This window comes from Nesoenas mayeri (genome assembly GCF_963082525.1).
Source record: "Nesoenas mayeri genome assembly, chromosome: 1".
NCBI classification, from domain to species: Eukaryota; Metazoa; Chordata; class Aves; order Columbiformes; family Columbidae; genus Nesoenas; species Nesoenas mayeri.
In genome coordinates, this window is record NC_137541.1 from 195,445,345 (window position 1) to 195,465,293 (window position 19,949).

The window sequence follows — 19,949 nt, forward strand, 5'->3', positions numbered from 1 at the left end:
TGCAATACCAAAGAGGATGGGGTGTGTGTGTATGTATTTGTAGCAAAGTTCTTGAGGAAAAACTGAAGCCAAGAACACCAAAGCAAATGGTAGGCAAAATCAATTGCTCCGTGATGAGGAAGGGAGCCTTCAAACCATGGCCTTGAAACTGTGGTAGTGTCTGTACTGTTAGAAAACAACTTAACTTTGAAGTAGAGGTTGAGAATTACCTCGCCATTGTCTCATACCAGCTGTAGAATCACTTCTGTTGATTCTTGCGCCCAGTCTGAGATCTTCAACACTGGGACATGTATGTTCCCCTGCTCTGCAGGAAGAGCTCACTAGGTGAGACTTCCCAGCCAGTATACCTTTCTGCTACTTTTTGCTAGTTCTGTCCTTCTCTTCTCAGATCCCAGATCTTGTCTGAAATTGTCCTATCTGAAATGCACTTTCCCCCTACAAACATTTGTCAAAGTAGGTGATCTAACCTTCTATGTCGCTTAGAAACATGAAGTACCTGGCACTGTTTAATCTTTCCCCATGATACAGGTTTTCCCACTATTCTGACTCCTTCCATATATGAACCCCTATCAGACTTTCCCCATCCCTTTTTTCCTTAAAGAGCTCCCCGCTTACTCTCTCTGAACCACTGCTTGCCACTAGACAGTCATGCAGCACCATTTTCTGGAGTATTTGCTACCAGCTTTTTATTTTAGGAGGCAGCTCCCCATTCAAGAACCACATAGGCAATCCCATCTTCTCAAATAGAATGGGATGGTACCATTTATCACATCCGTTATGCTGCTGCATAGATGCAGAAATGAGCGTGTCTGCTTCTTTTGCTCTTCCAATTGCTCGTATTCCTCCTTTCTGACTTTCAGCACTGTTGCTATGCAGCTGGAGACAGAGGAATCTGGGGAAAGAAACAAACAAAAAACCCCATGCTTAGATCTCAGATATAGAGGATTTTTGAGCAAATAACCTGCAGAGACAGAAGAGCTACTGGAAACATAACCACTGCCAGTGAAAAACACATACTTGAATTTGCACAAAGGCTGTGTCACCTAGTGTAAAAGCAGCAGTATCAACCCAGAGCCATTCTGATGTGATCCCTGCCAAAGTCTAAAACACTCTGAGACATGTGGATGAAGTTTATTATTGGAGAAGGATTTGAAATAATTTTCTTCCAGGTTTTTGTTAAATATAGGTGGATTTTGAAACTGGACCATGACTTTGAAGTGTATTCTGTAACTGGCATAAATAACAACAGGAAAACAAAAAGTAAAACACTAAACTAAGCTGAGTGGTGCAACTAACACACCTGAGGGGCAGGATGTAATTCAGAGGGAACTGGACAAGTTCCACAAGTGGACGCATGTGAACAAGGCCAAGTGCAACTTCCTGCACCTGGGTCGGGGCAACCTCAGATATCAATACAGGCTGGAGAATGAAGGGATTGAGAGCAGCCCTTTGGAGAAGGACTCGAGGGTACTGGTGGATGAAAGATTGGACATGAGCCAGCAATGTGCACTTACAGCCCAGAAGGCCAATTGTATCTTGGGCTGCATCAAAAGCAGCGTGGCCAGCAGGTCAAGGGAGCTGATTCTGCCCCTCTGCTCTGCTGAGACCCCACCTGGAGTCCTGTGTCTAGCTCTGGAGCCTCAGTACAAGACAGACATGGACCTGTTGGAGAGGGGCCAGAGGAGCCACAAAAATGGTCAGAGGGATGGAACAGCTCTCCTATGAGGACAGGCTGAGAGAGCTGGGGTTGTTCAGCCCCAGTTTCTCTGGGAAGCCCAGGTTGTGATCTTTCAGTACTTAAAGAGAGTTTATAAGAAAGACGGGGACAGACTTTTCTGCAGGGCCCGTGTGACAGTTGCACATCCCCCTGAGATCTGGAGCTTTCAGTGGGACAGTTGATGGCTCTTTTAGCACCTTTTGTGCGCCACTGTGCCTGTCCCAACATACACACCTAGGGAGGTACCAAGGTACTGATAGTCACATCCTCCCCTACCATGGGGCAGGGTGACTTCACCTCCACCAGCTGGTGGGGCAGAAGGGGTGGAACCCTCAGTCAATTAATTAACAGGATCTTTAATGGGATCCTGAGTCAATTGACAGGGTCATCAGCAGGGGAGGTGCCCAGAGTAACTGCAAAGCTTCCGGACTGTGTTATAAAGCCCACAGCCAGATCTAACCAGACTATAAAATGGGGTTCCCACTGAAGGTCCTCTTTGGAGTGGTCTTCTCAGAGCTGTGGGCCTGTGAACTGGAGCCCTCACCTTAGACTGGGGTGCTATCTAAGAAGACTTCCTGGGACTGACAGTGCTTCACCTCCTCATTTGGGTGAGTAGTTATTTACTGGATATATCCTTGAATGAGTCCTTGCCTAACCGGGCAAGCATGAGTCCTTGCCTAACCCAGGCAAGTGATTATTTCTTGTGGATGCTTGGAGTCAGAGGGCTCTGTTTTTGTTTCTTGTAAGTGTATGCATGCACACTGTAGATCCTCATTATTCTTATTTTGCTGTGCCCCAATAATTTCCTCAACTGATATCTGAACCTGTATTTTACGTTGTTGGAGTGCTAACTAATTGTACAAAATCTGTTCCTAGTTGTTTTATTGTCTGCATTTTTCTGGCTAGAATAAAGACTGTTTTGGAACTTGTCTGCCTAAAACTGACTTTGGGGTGCCTCTGTGACAACCTGTTGCAACAGGACAAGTGGTAATGGTTTTAAACTAAAAGAGGGTAGCTTCAGACTAGATACAAGGAAGAAATTTTTTTACAGTGAGGGTGGTGAAACACTGGCCTAGGTTGCCCAGAGAGGTGGTAGATGTCTCATCCCTGGAGACACTCAAGGTCAGATTGGATCATGAGCAACATGATCTGGTTGAAGATCTCTGCTCATTACAGGGGGGTTGGACTATTACAGATGGCCTTTAAAGGTCCTGTCCAACCCAAACTATTCTATGATTCTAACAACACAGATAAAATTCTATAAATAAATCACAAGAACACTGCAATATTTTAACGGCTATGCATTGTACAGAAGAAAAGTATTGTTTTCTGTCCTTCATAGTGTTAACAGGGCCTAAAAATATTGTATTTAATTTCTATATTTTTCTTTGTGTTTGTTCTCTGGCAGATAATTTTTTGTTTTCTTTGTATTTTAGATATCTTTCCAATACATAAATTTTTATTTGCCTCTTTCCAATAGATATATATTTTTACTTACCCCATGCATATGAAAACATATCACATGGAAGTACTGTTTTTAGAAATGAATTTAGAAACTGTGAACTCACCACAGATGCACAGTATATTCTGAAATAGCACTTGATGTTGCAAGATGATGGACAGTATGTTGCAGGGGATCTCTCCTGAGAAAACTTGATGCTTCAAACAGCAGAAGAAATTGGAAAACTGGGAAAGCAGGTTTTTTGCTCTTTCATTGATCTGATTTTGAAGCTTGTGCTCCGATTTTTCTGTAAAATATATGAAATTAGTGATAGAGCAGTGCTTTCAGAAGAAGCAGTTTTCCCACTGGATTTCTCTTTAATGTACCTCCTCAGGAAGAGCTAGGAGCTTCACAGCACCCCACCCCAAGCAGTGAATACCAAGGGAATCTGTTACAGCCATCTTTGTGGACTGTGCAGATTTGGTTGGTTTCCAATTAAGTGGCCAACACCAACATATGGGAAAAATATTGCTTTGTTCCCAGTCAACGTAAAATAGCATTTTTCAATTGTTTCAGGTACCTGAAAACCCTGGCCTATCTTTGGTTATAACCTGCCTTCAAGCAGGAGACAAACCTCTGGGGTGCTTCTCAATTAGCATTTCTGTTATTTTTTTCATCTTCAGAGAGCTTTTTTGTTTGTTTGTTTGTTTTAATATCCTTCATTTAATAAATTAAACATTTCCCAAGAATAAGCAACAAAATTGAGATGCTTCTTAGTTTCTGAAACGAAACATCTTTTTTTTGAGACTATGTGAATATTTGGTCTCTTCCACTTTGTGTTGGCAACAAACCTAGCAGATCTTTGAACAGAGCTGGTGAAACCTCATATTACCTTCTAGCAAGAGAAAGGACTTGATCACAAATTTCATTCACCCAGCTTCATGGCTGAACTTTTGTTTGGTGTGAGATTTTAGTGATAAGTACACCAGATGTTGCTTGGCTTTCAGGGCCCATCAAAACTCAGTTTCAAACCAAGAATTTTAAAAAGAGAAACTCTGTGGGAAACTCACTGTAAGCAGAGAGGAGATCATAGATCACACAAGAGCTGAGCATCTCTGCAAGACCTGGGCCCATGCTGTCAAATCTATCTTTTTCCAATGTGCTCATCTTTTCTGAGAATACTTTTTCAACAACAGCAGAAAGCACTTTCCCAACACTTGACTTGTTTGTTTTGAGGACTTCGGAAACCATTTCTTCTAACATAGCCTCCTGTAAAGACAAGAAATTTCTCCTCTTAGTTGTAAATAGGCTTTGCAGAACCTATGCCTTTACAGAAAATTCCTCTCCTGCTCCATTAACCCACCACAGGCCAAACAAGCACAACTAGCAAAGTGGTCAGCTCAGTGTGGCAGGAGGTAGAAACTCCATTGTGCAAGAATGAAGTGTGGATTTTAGATAGAAAGTCTGTACCTCGCTTTTCTCAAAGTCTTTAATCCTTTGAATGACACAGTCTGTAAAGCAGCTTTCCAAATTTGTATTCCAATACTTGTCAGTCTTCATGAATTTCAAGTAGAAGCTCAGAAGTTTTCTGACATCTACCTGCAGGAAGGAAATGCTTAAGCTGCAGTTGCTTTCTAGGGCCTTACCCAATATAATTGGGAACTCACAGTACAGGAGGAGTTATGCCTCTCTGTACCTCAGCTCTCATCTTCCAAACACTGACTGGGATCAGGAGAAGTCTGACCCTCACCCCCTGCTTGGAGTTAAGTAACTTACTTTCTTCAGCCACCTTTCCACTGTGGAGTATATCAGGATTTGCCATTTCTGGGTCCAGTCCATACAGAGGATCTTAAATGAGAACAGCTGTTGCCACATCTGTGGCAGAAAAGTAAAGCTGGTCAACTGGGCCTCAGGGTACAGACAGACCTTCCAGGGTGGGTGGTTATCCCTTGTGTGGGTTCATTTTACTCACATCAATGTTTTCCAGGAACTGTCTAGTTTCCATGGGTGGCCTGGGAAAGGATTTTTCCAGCCACTTCTTGATGTAATCTGCAAACTCATCGAAACTTTTGGAGGTGAACTGCTGAAATTCCTTAGGAAATGAAAAAAAGAGAGAATTGGCAAGGAGAGTTGGATTTTCACTCTGACATTTGATCCTTAACTGCTGTGAAAATGAAGTCCTTCCCACAACTATCAAGGGCCTTCAAGAAGAAAAATGGCTGGCACATCAGCTACCAGCTTTGTTTGCACCTCTGTCTAAACAAACCCTCCTCATCTGCCCCAGCACAAATTCTGACAAGGTTAGAAGTAGTAACTGAGAAGGGTAGCCACATGGTCTCCCATCACTCCTTTAGTTGTCTGTGTTTGGATGAAGCAAACCTGAACTCCTGACGCTTCTCAGCAAAAAAGACATGGGTATATGTCTTCATGAAAGCTGTGGGTGTTTTTACCTGATCTTCTTGCAACACATCTGATTTTGCAGCAAACATGTCAAGTATCTGTAGCAGTGACGTTACCAAGCGAAATGGCACCATATGCCAATGCTTTAAGGAAAATGAAAGGAGCATATATGTTGAAATCAGACATGGCGAGGCATCCTCCATATTTGTAGGCTTCGTCAGTGGATCCATACCTCTTGGCAGGTGCCTGTGGACACAGAAGAGCACTATACTCCTCTTGTGCTAATTCTAACGACAGCATTTAAAAACCAGTCAATGCAACCTTGAGCTTAACTGTCTTTCATTTGCTGGACAACGCTATGCAATCTCAGATACCTTATGTGTCCGAATTTGGAGCCAAATCCCACAACATGAGATGGAGGCAGGCTGTCTAACAGGACCTCCTTCCCACATCATAGTCTTCATCCCCAGAGGGGTTTAAAGGATTATGATGTACAACAAACAAATAAAATTACTACAACTTCCCTTTATCTGCTCAACCACAACTGTAGCCATTCATTCCCACCTTCTCCACAGACCTGTCCCAGTATTTCTCCTCTCAGAAGGTTAGCACTTACAAGTCCTTGAACCAGGATGCCATCCTTTCAGCAATGTTGTTCAAAACTCCAATCAAATCCTCTTCCTGAATAGAGGGGAAAAACATACACTGAAAACCACTGTGAAAACATATCCATTCCTAGAGCTGAGGTGGTCTCCTATGAAAACTGAGAAATGTGAAACTTCAGAGATTTTTTTTTTTTCTTGCCAATGTTTGACTGATCCCCTCCCCCCCCCTCAGCTCTTCCACATGGAAAGGCAGATCTAGTTCCTATTAAAACAATCTCTTCAAATCCGACAGAAGCCAGGTCTCTCCAAGATCTTTGGAGTTCAGAGGATGATGTGAGAGGGCTCACCTCAGATATTTTCAAGTACAAATCAATGTGTGTTGGGAGTGAACCCTATAATAAACACTAATAAGTTGATTTTAAGTGAAATTCCCCTCCAGGGCTTCAGAGTATATTACAGCCATCTAGTTAAAATGTGAGAATGACAGGAAGTAGGTTCCCTCATGCAAGTCCAATTTTGATTTAAAAATAATCACTCCCCTAAAAAATGAAGTTAGATCTTTAACTTCCCTCTTTCAAGTTTTCCAACTTTAAAGAAAATTCTAGTTGGTTCATTGCCACAATGTTAATTTTGGTTACTCTTTCTGGGGACAGGCTGCAAAAACTTCTAAAAGACTGTGATTGAAATTCACTCAATACAGCATTTGCTAGTCATTTTCCAACCAGGCCAAAAACCAATGAGATCCCCCTGCATTTTCTCTTTTGCCACTTCTCTCAAGACATAGGTAGTGAGCTCTTGCTCCAGGTTACTATGATTCAACCCCTCTGGATTTGTTGAAAATTTCCTCAGGAGACAGAGACTTTCTGGTTCACCTGTACAAAATTGCACAACTTTCCATAACCTAGCAAAGAAATGCCAACAATAAGTTGATCTACTACCGTGTGTATTGTCTGATTGGCTTACATGCACTTGGGATGCTTTACAGATGACGTCAGCAGCGCGTTGGTGCACAGTATTCAGAAGGAGGTAAGGTGGAAGCTTGATTTGGAGCAGGGAGTACTTGGTGAAATTCTTCAGCGCCAACATCTCCAAGACTGTCTTTGCTAGTGGACAGCAGCTTTCAATTAATGACTTCTGAATCTCTACCATCTCCAGGACTTTCCTACGGAAAAGAACTATCAACAGCAGATACTCTTTGGAGCATCTGGAGGCACTTTGTGCCATCTTATGTGCTTCTGTGGCTGGTAAATGTGGTACTGGACTTAAAAAAGAGGTTGCTGGACACTAAGTAGGATATGTGGGAATTTATAGCAAGTGAATTTACACAGTAAGCTTTTTTTTTTTTTTTTTTTTTTCCCTAGGCTATTCAGAAATTCAGTCCAGGGGATACCACCTTGTGTGAGTGCACACATGTGCCTTTCTCCCTGTTCACTTTGCTTGGAGACAAGATATTTTGGAGCGAGTCCACATTTCTCCATGTGAAACAATGCTCAAAAGAGGATCTAGGGGTGGTTCTTTCCCTAAGACCACTCCCAACAGACTGTCTAAATGAGATTGCACAATTCTCAGCTCAGTCTTCCTCTTCCTCCAATTTGCCTTCAAACACTCTCCTCCTAGTTAGAGCTCAGGGAAGGAGTAGGATGCATCAGAAAGGCAATTGCTTGCATCCCAGGGAAGAAACAAAGTTTCTGGTGGTTAGAAGTTCAAAAGCAAAAGCAAAGCAGAAATATTTTAACAGTACAACAGCTTTGTACCGTAACCCAGCCTTGATGATCTCTCCCTTTCAAACATACCTCTGCTTCCCTTCATCATTTCTCAGCTCCAACAACTGTCGTAAGGGAATGGTTTCTGGAAAAAAGGGGTCATCTGTCTTCTCTGTGATTGCATACAGCAATGGAATCAGCCAAATCAACAAGGTGTTGTCTTTATTTCTTATGCACATTTGCTTCACAGCCCGAATGTAATTGCTGAAAAGAAAGAGAACACCCCAAAATCTCCACCAATGGTCAGAGCTCACAAAAACACCTCCTAGGATGGTGTGGGAGCTGTGTACTTCCCCCTCAACCCAATAGCACTCATCTTGCCAACATATGGATCCATGAAGTAGTGTGAGAGGGAGAGCTTGGATCTAGTGATCTTATCAGCAAATATCCATGTACAGCAAATAAGTCCCACCCCAGCTTTGCCAAACCAGTCTCCTTTCATAAGTTTTATGTAGCAAAGGAAAATCAAAAGAAAAATAACTCAAATGCTATAGATTATACCGAAACAACACAACAGAATACAGTAATCTGATTTTGTGACCTAATATACCTATTTTTGTAAGGCTCAATTCAGCTGCCTATGCAAAAATGCCAAATTCTCTTTGAGATGTCTGGGACATTCAAGACAGACCTGCAGGGCTTTCAGATATGAACCAGAAGTTCTGGTAGACATTAATCCTTTCAAAGTTTCAGCAGGAGACTTGATGAGATAGCACATGGCATATAAAATGACACTGATGCCCAGCTTAGTCTTGGATCTCCAACGATTATAACAGAACCCCAGACACCTACAGAGTTGCATAATTGTAAGGGTCTGAATCTCAAATCAATTTCTGCCAAAAATAGGACCTGCATCTCTCCTTCCATTGGAGACCTGGCAGAAGAGATACGTTGTACTGGCTATGGCAGCCACTGGCAGAAATACAGGTAGGAAGCATTGAAGTGAAGGGAAAAGAGTGTTGAGGGACTATACTCCAACTCTGTCCTCACACACTTGCTCCAAAGTGAAGGTCCTAATGAACTGAATGACTGTGAAAGGATTTGTAACTCAAGAAAGTAGGATGACAATTTTAATTACCTCTTTCCTCTCAGATGCTTGAATTTGCCTTGAAATGGGCCAATATCCTGGAAGAGTTTTTCAGCCCTGATGATTCTCTCTTTGCTTAGTGTGATGTTATAATGAAATGAGGTGTGTAATGCAAAAAGCAGGCCATCATCTTTATGCTCCTCTGTCTCCAGGCATCTCAATATCTTGTCCATGAACTTTATCATGTTATCGTGCAACTGGACAAAGAGAATAAGGAAGAGGAGTTTCACCAAGACAGATAGGACAACTTTACTTGAGGAGCTGGGAAGGGTTCAGGAAGGGGAATGGAAGATGGAAGTTGCTAAGAATCATTATTTGGAGGCAAAAGCCTTTCAGTTTAACCACTTACTTAAAGACGGGTTCCTGTCTTTGCAACAGCTAACAAATTTCTTAGCTTCTATTGTGTCTCACTGCCCTGGCACTACCACAGGGAAAAGTTTTCCTGGCTGTCGTAGGTTTACAAAGCAGTTCTTCTATGCTGAATCCATACCAGCACTAGAAGCCTACTAGCTGTCCATTCCAGGATGCTGAAGCCCCACCACAGATGAAAATAAGATCAGATTACAAGATGTAAACAGATCTTCAGTCTCCAAGCTGAGCTGGGAAATTAAAGAAAATCCAAAGGAACACTGGAGATTCCCTCAGAGGCCTAGCTTGGTGTAGGAGTGTGATTCCATGACTGAGAAACCCAAAAGACAGATAAACAACTTTCACGTAGACAGAGATGCAGCATGTATCACTCAACTCCTCTCATTGGGATTTCACTACAGATGACTTGCAAGGCATTGCTCTGCATCCTATGGAGCCTGGGTGTATTTCAGGCCTTCCACGCTGTATGACCTCTCAGGATACATCAACAATGTAAGATAACATCCTCACCTAGCTGTTTGTAGCCTAGGTACCCAGTCCTTTTCTGGACACACCCTGCTGACTCCCTCTGTGACAACCCCAAACCATACCAGGTGGATATGGCACCTCAGCTCAAATAAGGCTTCCATTCAACAGCACTGGTATGTTGAGCCTGGCCAACAGCCAAACCCCCACCAGGCTTTGCACTTAGTTTCCTCTCCTGTGGGCCAGAGTGAAAATATAAGGGAAGTCAGAAGACTCATAAACTGAGATAATGAGAGTTGAATAGCGAAAACAAAAGCTGTACATGTCAACAAAGCAAACAATAATTCATACATTGTTTCTCACTGGCAGGCAGATGTTCAGGTCCTTCCTGGTTGGCAGTGCCTCACCAAGCATAACAGTTGCTTGGGAAGACAAATGTCATTACTGTAAATATCCCTCCTTCCTCCTCATTTCTCTGAGCTACTATTACTGAGGACAACGACACATGGTATGGAATATCCCTTCGGTCAATTTGGGTCGGTCGTCTTGGCTACATCCCCTCCTAACCTCTTGTCCACCACCAGCATACTCACTGTGAGGAACTGAGGGAGACAAAAAACCTTGATGCTGTACAAGTCCTGTTAAGCAATAGCCAAAACATTAATTTGTTATCAACACTGTTTTAGCCACAAATGCAAGAAACAGTGCAACATGCTGTGAAGAAAGTTAACTCCATCCCAGCTAGACCTAGTGCCATCTCAGAGAGAAGCCAGTCTGGGATGGCAGTGGACACCAGTGGTCTCCTTCAGCTATGGAGTTTTTGATTTTTATTGCATTTGCAGGATAGGGATTCAATTCCATGAACAATGAGGATATTTGCTTCAATCTTTCTTCCAGGATTTCTGCTCAGTCCATGACAAGAGATAGAATCATCAAATCATTGAATCATAGAAGCATAGAATCATTTTGGTTGGAGAAGACCCTCAAGATCATTGAGTTCAGCCATTAACCTAACACTGGCACTAAATCATGTCCCTAAGAACCTCATCTATACATCTTTCAAACACCCCCAGGGATGGTGGCTCAGTCACTTCCCTGGGCAGTCTGTTCCAATGCCTGACAATCCTTTACGTAAAGAATTTTTTCCTAATATCCAATCTAAATCTCCCCTGATGCAACTTGAAGCTATTTCGTCTTGTCCTATCACTTGCTGCTTGGCAGAAGAGACCAACACTCACCCTGCTACAACCTCCTTTCTGGTAGTTGTAGAGAGTGAGGTGGTCTCCCCTCAGCCTCCTTTTCTCCAGGCTGAACAACACTAGAACCCTCAGCTTCTCCTCATAGGATTTGTTCTCCAGACCCTTCGCCAACATCGTTGCCCTTCTTTCTTGTAGTGAGGAGCCCAAAACTGAACACAGTATTCAAGGTAGGGTCTCACCAGCACCAAGTAGAGTGGGGCAATCACTTCTTCAGTCCTGCTGGCCACACTATTCCTGATACAATCCAGGATGCTGTTGACCTTCTTGGCCACCTGGGCACATTGCTGGCTCATGTTCATCCAGCTGTCAGTCAACACCCCCAGGTCCTTTTCTGCCAGGCAGCTTTCCAGCCACTCTTCCCTGAGCCTGTAGTGCTGCCTGGGGTTGTTGTGACCAAGTGCAGGACCCAGCATGTGGCATTTTTGAACCTCATACAATTGGCCTCAGCCCAATGATCCAGCCTTTCCAGCTGCCTCTGTATGGCCTTCCTACCCCTGAGCAGATCAACACTCCCACCCAGCTTGATGTTATCTGCAAACTTACTAAGGATGCACTTGATCCCCTCATTCAGATCATTGATAGAGAGATTAAACAGAACTGGCCCAAATACTGAGTCCTGGGGAACACCACTCGTGACCGGTCACCAACTGGATTTGACTTCATTCACCACAACTCTTTGGACCTGACCATCTAGCCAGTTCTTTACCCAGTGAAGAACACACCTGTCCAAGCCATGAGCTGCCAGTTTCTCCAGGAGAATGCTGTGGGACAGTGTCAAAGGTTTTACTGAAGTCTAGGTACACAACACTCACAGCCTTTCCCTCATCCACTAAGTCTTGTCATAGAAGATTGGATTGGTCAAGCAGGACCTGGGTTTCATAAACCCATGCTTGACTTGGCCTGATTGCTTGGTTGTCTTGTATGTGCTGCATGATGGCACTCAGGATGATCTGCTCCAAAACCTTCCCTGGCACCAAGGTCAGACTGACAGGCCTGTAATTCCCTGGATCCTCCTTCCTGCCCTTCTTGTAGATGGGCATCACATTTGTTAATCTCCAGTCAACTGGGAACTCCCTGGTTAGCCAGAACTGCTGATAAATAGTTGAAAGTGGCTTAGTGAGCACCTCTGCCAGCTCCCTCAGTACCTTTGGATGGATCCCATCTGATCCCATAGACTTGTGTATGTCTAAATGGTGTAACAGGTTGCTAATCATTTCCCCTTGGATTACCAGGGCTTCATTCTTCTCCCCATCCTTGTCTTCCAGATCAGGGGGCTGGGTACCTGCAGCAGAACTGGTCTTACTATTAAAGACTGAGGAAAAGAAGGCATTTATTACCTCAGCCTTTCCATCATCCTCTGTTACTGTGTTCCCCCCCCTGCATCCACCAGAGGGTGGAGATCCTCCTTAGCCCTCCTTTTGTTGCTGATGTATTTATAGAAATATTTTTTGTTGCCTTTAACAGCAGTAGCTAAATTCAGTTCTAGCTGGGGTTTGGCCCTCCTAATTTTCTCCCTGCATAACTTCATAGCATCTTTGTAGTCCATCTGAGTTGCCTGCCCCTTCTCTGAAAGGTCATAAATTCTCCTCTTATTCCCGAGTTCCAGCCAAAGCTCTCTGCTGAGCCAGGCCAGACTTATGGCTCACTTTCTGGCATGTGGGGACAGCCTGCTCCTGTGTCTCTAAGATTTCCTTCTTGAAGACAAATCAGCCTTCCTGGGCTCATTTGTCCTTCAGGGCCGACTCCCAAGGGACTCTGCCAACCAGCCTCCTAAACAGATCAAAGTCTGCCCTTCAGAAGTCCAAGGTAGCAGTTCTGCTGACTGCCTTCCTTCTCCAAGAATAGAAAACTCAATCATTTCATGATCACTATGCCCAATAAGACCTCCAACAGACAAATTACCCATGAGTCCTTCTCTGTTCACAAACAGCAGGCTGCCTTCCCTAGTAGGCTCACTGACCAGTTGGGTCAGCTTTTTGATGTTTTCTGTCTGTGGTTCAGAATCCTATGTGGAATTAGAGTCAGCTGCAGAAATTCTCTTCAGAGGTCTTTCTGCTTGGCAGCTCCTTGCTGCTTTGGCTTCATGTATACTTACCACTTGTTCAGTAAGATTAGTTGGAGAATAGGGTTCGCCTTTTGCAGCATCCCCGAGATAGATTTTGAAGCTCTTCGCGTAGATCTTCAGTTTCCTTTCTATGTTCTTAAATCCATTCTGGAGCCTGATGTGGCAGAGGAATTCATCTGCAAGGTGTTCTATGATACCGCAGTTGACAGACTTTTGGGGCATTGTTGTTGAAGACAATTTAACGTAAATTTTCTTTTTCTCATTAAAATAGCACTTCATGTTTTCAAAAATGGTCCATGTTCCTGGGGAAGAAAAAGGGTTTGTAAATGAACCTTCAAACCTATAAAGCATGAGCCTTAAACTGGCCCTGAGCTAGTGATACAAATTGTTTTACATGAATGTCAAGCCTAGCTGAGCCATTGTAGAATAATTACTGAGGAGGCAAATTATTGAAACTAATTATCAAAGGTACAATTATTGAGAATAAAGTTATGTCCACATCCTTGGCACATAAGGCAGCTGCTTGGTATGCAAGGAATCTACTCTGCCATGGTTCCCATTCCTACCCCACCCCAACCCTCCACCCCACCTGGCCTACGTTCTTGGATGTTCACATATGGATGGAGGGAACAACAGAGAGAATGGAGGGTGGAGTGGTGTGGAGATATCATGGGCAGGCTCCATGTACAAGGCAGGTACAGGAACTAAATGGAACTGTGCACATAGTTGCTGTCAAGTAAGAGATAATATTCCATTCCATCCAAAATGTTATTTGCTGAACTAGTAGTTGTGGTGAAATTTGCCCTGTGGATGAACTTTGGCCATTATAATCTCATTATAATACCAAAACACACCTCCATACCAAAAGCTACACGCCTCCATCATGCCTTCATTCTCTTGTGAGCATCTTCCCTGAATTTTTTTAAGTCTATACCTTTAAAATTGAAGCAAGAGAATTTTACACCAATCAATAACAAAGGTATTACTAGAGTCACTCAAGCTCCACCTAAACATGGAAAATAATATAAAATACCCTAAGAATGGGCATAAATTAGGGAAAACATCATCACAGAGAAGTCAAAGAGACAGCATTGCAGACTTCTGGGATCAGCTGACAGGCTGAACCTATCTTTGTCCCCAAACGGATGCCTTTCGGTAAGATTTGCCCACTTGGTTATGCCAAGTCTTTCCCTGAGAAACCGAGGCTTCAAGCTTATATTTGTAGTCATATTAGTAGTGCTATATAGTCATCTTAGAACATATATATATATTTGGTGCCAAAGTGTATTTTTGCAACTAAAGTGTATTTTTTGCACACTGTACTATATCAATGGCAATATAAAAGAACTTGTACCTGTTACTTTAATAAAACTCATTATCTGTGGATCTATTCGTGAGACTCTCTCATTGGATGAGCTCAGACTTATGGTATATATTATACTATGAATGAATCTGTGCAAGCACATGAATTCAATGATCATGACCATACACTGCACTACTGGTGAATCCCTAATCATGTGAATTTAACATAATGCCAGATTTGCTGTTGAATATAATTGGACCTATAGTGCTGACTTGAGGTCATTTTGATTTAATTGGGCATCACTCAGAAGCTAAGCTTAGCTGTCCCCAGCTCCCAGCAATATACTGAGGACAAGGTGGAACACAAGGGGGGTTTAGTTTCTGCCAAATTAATCTTTTTAGCGCAACAGCAATAATTGAGCGACTTAAGCACAACACTCACCATGAGTATTTAAATTCACCCCTAGAGTTCTCAACTGTGCTTTAGATGACCCTGGTGTTCATAGCCCATAACTGATTCAAATGCCCCAACAATAGATGTCTACTACTTTTTGAGTCACTCTGGCATATTCAAAGCATCTGCACAGGGTGGCGGATCTGAAGCTGGGCCTCCAGCTCACCTGCACCCTTCTGGAATTGCAACTGAAGCCTGATGGCAGATGCAAAGGTGATTCAAGGCTTTATTACACACTCTTCCTTGCCTGACAATGAAAAGTCTGATTTTATTCTGGGAAAAAGCAAAGTAACTTAAACACTCTTTCCAGAATAGTTTGTGTGTCCTTTACATAAAGAGTTTGTGTTAAATAAGTAGCCCATGAGCCTATGTATCAAAAATCCCCACAATGACAATGCTTCTGTTGTAGAAAGCAGGTGCTGCCCACCGAGAGGCAAAACAAGAGAGAGTTTATATTTGTTTGCTGCATGCAAGGATTTATTCTTGGTCATACTTCATTTGAGTCTCACTTTTGAAGGAAGTATGACACCTACCATCTGCTTTGATCTCTTCCTTGGGAATGCTTAACACTCGATGTAATTGACTTTCTGTATTCTTGGACTCCATTCCATATACATGCTCTAAATCCCATATTCTACTTTCACGGTCAGCTGAGAGTGCATTTTTAAGGATAGCATATTTATAAAAAATTGGTCCTTTCTGTAGATCAGAAGTGGGGATCCTCGCACAGCCCGTGATCACTTCTCCTCTAGAATGGAATAAAGAGGATGAATTAGTTACTACGCCAAAAGGAGCTTCGATCAGGTTCAACCCCAGATGGACTTTAGCTGTACAGATCAGTTCATGCAGCAAGAATGGGCAGCCAACATTCACATTCGAAAATGCAAAGTTCCACAAAATGTCTCTGGCCTTTACAGTGGCAGAAAAAATCTTGACAGTCTGACCTGAGCTTGAAGGTTTATCAGGCAGGAAAGAAATAAAAATAACTGGTAAGAAGTCTTGATGTGAACAACCCTGATCCTAGCCAAAGCTGAAGCTCCTTTGTAGGAAGAATGGGAAATACATCTAGAGATATTCTTGCTGAGTGCTGCAACTGTACCAGAACTGAGTTGACTCTGTTCACTCCATCTTCTCTCATGCAAGCTGTCTGGTGACATACAGGACATACAGAAGTTAGACTTAACACTATACCTCACTTCTACAGACAATTAAATTTAGGTGTCTTTGTCTGGAGCCCACACTGGGACCCTGAAGTTGGGGTGAGCCATATGCTTTCAGAAATGTGACATCAACATACATTTAGGTATGATTTTTACCTTTTTCTCATAACAGCAAATTTCTGGTATTGTTCAGGTTTCTTGTAAAAAGCAACATAGATCATGGACAATTCTTCAGAAAAAATGGATTTTTTTGACAATACAGCAACAAATTCTATGGTCATTATTTCTTCTGTTCGAAGTCTTTCACTGGACAGATACGGATTCTCCAGGAAGCTATTAGAAGGGAGAGAAATACTGCAAAGTCAACATCAAGCCTCCTTCCACCACTCTGTCACCATCTTCACCTGATCCACCAGGGCAGCATTCAGACACTCACATGCATTTCTCCCAGCTTGTGGTTGCAGCTCCTGGAAGAGGAGTATCTTCTGCATAATTTCTTCCAGTCCTGTACAAATATCCAGATTACCATAAAGCATTTACAGCATTTACGACTGTCTACATACAAGTATCAAGCCACTGTGTGACTAACTCAGATACAGGCAGCATGCTATACACCAAGGGGCATTGTAAAGAGACCAACTCCAGTCCTGGACGGCCTCTACCTGTCTCCATCTTCATCTGCTGGTGGAGGAAGGAGTTTAAGGGTGGAGTAGCTTTACAGTACTAAAGCTACATCTCCTCCCAAAGACAGGCCTTTTCCCAGCAATCTCACAGAACTCCTTGAGGTCTGAAGGAAAGTCCCACAGCATAGACCCCCACATCAACAAACCTGCTATTGAATCCCAGGTGTTCTTCACTTTCACGGTCACCTGCAAGTGAGGAGAATCCTTGTGTTAACATCAGCAGAACATGCACAAAGCCAAGAAAAAACAGAAGACAGTTGCATACTGTGAATGGGACAGAAGCTCTTTAGGTTAAAATCCTTACAACTTGGGTGTGGTCTTCTGGACCTTGGAACCAAGAATCCTGGCCCACTTGTTATATGACCTCCCACCTATCTTGCCAAGCTCCACCAGTATGTGGTACAGCTTTCCTGGAGACAGGCACATGGAGCTATCTGTACTGTCGGGTGCAAGGGTGAGGGCAAGGAATGGATCTAAGGACAATAGTTAACACACTTGGCACTGGTAGAGTTATGGATGGGGATAATGAGCAGAAGGACAACAGGTACAATTACACTGAACAATCAACTTTGAGGCTTCTCTTACCAATTTTCTTTCTCCTCCAAGGGCAGTTCATGGTAGCAAGACAAGTACCTCTAGGCATTCAAACAATTTACATGTGACATTACCAGGAGCCTCTAACTCCCAATCAGGCCCTGCACACTCAGATCTGCTATTCACAATAGCATCAAATTTGCACTAGAGCAGAGATGGGGATGCTAAAATACACTTGTCAGTTACCTCTTCTGTTACAGTTTCTTTGCACCACTGTTTCCTCTGTCCTCTGGTGATCCAGGACCTTTTTATTGGAAAATAAAGTGTTAAAGTTAAAGAAAAAGAGACCCCCAGCAATAATGCAAACCCAAAAGCCCAAATGACACAGGAGGCACAGTGCCAGGGAGGGTGCAGAGCTGAAGAAGTACTTCAGTCTTTCTTCCAACTTTTCTTTTCATGGCTTCTGCTTTGCACACAGCAAATCATGAATGTAAAGAGCAGAGCTATGTCTCTGCATGAATGTAAGTGAACTCAGGCTGTCACCTTGTGATGTCCATGCTAGTGACACCTTATATCCAAAAGATCAATGCTATCCTGTGTGCTACTGAGGTGGAAAATACAGCCCTCATCCATGTCCTCAATATTCCCCAAGGAGTTCATCTGTGACATTCTCATCATTATTATTGTTGTTATTTTCTCTTCCTTTGCTATTCTATTAAACTTTTCTTATCTCAACTCACAAGTTTTATTTCCCTTTCTGAGTCTCTCCCCCATCCCACCTCGGGGAGGGAAATGACTGACTGCCTGTGTGTTCCTAGTTGTCAGACCCCGCAGACACCAAGTAGGGTGAAGCTCAGGTCTTATAGGATGGGTACCTGGATTTCTCTGCAGCTCCAGATCCTGTCTAAGCGACTCTCAGAAATCATGTAACCTGACCATCCGCGACCTAGAGAAACTGGTTTCCCACCTCAAAGTTTCGTCCTAGAGCTCATACCTGGGATCCAAGCGCAGTATCTCTCAGATGGTCTGTGCAGAGAGGTTGCTGCTTGTTACTTTTCGGTGCTGCATATTTCATGCCTGGTGCAAAAAAATGCATGTATTGAACACAGTGTCTACCTCCACGATATCTGCTATAATTATGCTAAACTTTCTCCTAATAATGAAAGAACATCAATTGCTTTTAAAATGCTGCCCTTTTCCAATTAGCATCTGCTGAAAGATCTGAGCTGAGCCAGCAGTCACAGAGTACATATTTCCATGCTAGTGGGTGGACTCATTTGAGCCAGCCAAAAGCTGGTACATCTAATCCAAGCCACCTATCTGGATTTAGTAGTGAAAAGTTAACAATATTGCATGGGAAAAAAAAGTGTCATTGTAAAGGATAAAAGGAAACAAACTTGCCTGTGTCAAATTCGTGTGGCAAGAGCAGATTGTGCCTGCAACGTGATGCTCAGCCAGCCATCCAGTTTGCTGACAGCACCATAAAAACACGCATGTCAGCACTGCTCTTCCCCATTTCTTGGGACTAGCATACAAACATGAAGGCAAAGTGCGTGTCCCCACTGGGGCCAAAGGTTATTACAGGGCCTTTAGCACAAGTTGTAGCATCTTCTTCATCTAGTTCTGCAGACTCCCAGATTAAATCCCTGGTGTAGGAGGTAAGAGACTGACTGTCACACAAGTGTGACATGCTGCTTCTTGCAGACAGTCTTTCTTTGGGCCTTTCTTTCTTTTGCTTCTGGTAGGACTGGTGGAAAATCGGCTTTATATGCAGTTGTATACCTTTCTTTATAAATAACTTTCAGGCATTTTAAACACAGGTGTCACCATTTATTGCAGGGCAACAATAAAGTGTGGCAGATGCTCTCTACTAACCCAAATCCTTCCCATCAAGGAAAGGGAATAGGAAAAAAGGCAAGAGAGACTTATGAGTTGGAAAGCTAAAAATACTTTACTAATAATACTAATAATGAGACAAAATTATGCAAAATATACAAAACCAATGTTGAATTTCCCAGTCTAGCACAGCCCTGGCCTGCAGGGGGCGCTGGTGTCATGCCAGAGGCTGCAGGGCAGGCACCCCAAAGTCCTGAACTGGACTCTGCAGTGGACAGGAACTGGATTCAGGAATGCATGGACTTCAACAAGGATCAGGACTGCAGGCAAGAGAACGGGCAGGCTTCTCTTTGTACACAGGCCATGGACAAGGAGAGTGAGACCCTTGTGATCTCCCAGTTTTACACTGTGTATGACATGAATGGCATGGAATATCTAGCTGGTTGATTCTGGTCATCTGTTCTGTCCACCTCTCCTATGTAGGTTTGCCCCTCTCACTTAGGGCACATACAAAATTTATCAGAGACTTTGACAAACCTGGGCCTTTCTGCATACCATTCCTACCATTCCTACCATTCCTATCATTCCTATCATTCCTATCATTAGCTCACTAAAACTGTATTGGCTGTTATCAGGTCCTGAGTGAACACCAACCAAAAAAACATGCAATCAACTTCAGAAAAATGCAGTTACTTAGAAGAACTTAGCTGAAAGGAAAATTCACTAAAAGAGAATTGATCTTGTTTTAAACAAAAGCAGGACAATAGGTTAAAGTTAACTCTCTATTACAGGAGCTGAAAGTCTTCAAC

At 43.0% G+C, this 19,949-nt stretch overlaps 1 protein-coding gene across 1 annotated transcript in view; it reads right to left on the reverse strand.

The window, feature by feature from the left end:
- LOC308037041 (E3 ubiquitin-protein ligase rnf213-alpha-like) overlaps nucleotides 1–18,994 on the reverse strand; it is a gene marked incomplete at both ends in the record, with an annotated part of 61,766 nt that extends 42,772 nt beyond the window's left edge. Inside the window, 13 exons of the mRNA XM_080338485.1 lie at nucleotides 4,229–4,427; nucleotides 4,629–4,757; nucleotides 5,131–5,250; nucleotides 5,609–5,701; nucleotides 7,127–7,325; nucleotides 7,957–8,130; nucleotides 9,005–9,210; nucleotides 13,202–13,473; nucleotides 15,461–15,675; nucleotides 16,244–16,420; nucleotides 16,860–16,956; nucleotides 17,551–17,608; nucleotides 18,887–18,994. Of these exons, the coding sequence (XP_080194611.1) occupies nucleotides 4,229–4,427; nucleotides 4,629–4,757; nucleotides 5,131–5,250; nucleotides 5,609–5,701; nucleotides 7,127–7,325; nucleotides 7,957–8,130; nucleotides 9,005–9,210; nucleotides 13,202–13,473; nucleotides 15,461–15,675; nucleotides 16,244–16,420; nucleotides 16,860–16,956; nucleotides 17,551–17,608; nucleotides 18,887–18,994 (2,047 nt within the window). The remainder of the gene's footprint in view (nucleotides 1–4,228; nucleotides 4,428–4,628; nucleotides 4,758–5,130; nucleotides 5,251–5,608; nucleotides 5,702–7,126; nucleotides 7,326–7,956; nucleotides 8,131–9,004; nucleotides 9,211–13,201; nucleotides 13,474–15,460; nucleotides 15,676–16,243; nucleotides 16,421–16,859; nucleotides 16,957–17,550; nucleotides 17,609–18,886) is intronic.
- Between the last annotated feature and the right edge of the window lie 955 nt (nucleotides 18,995–19,949).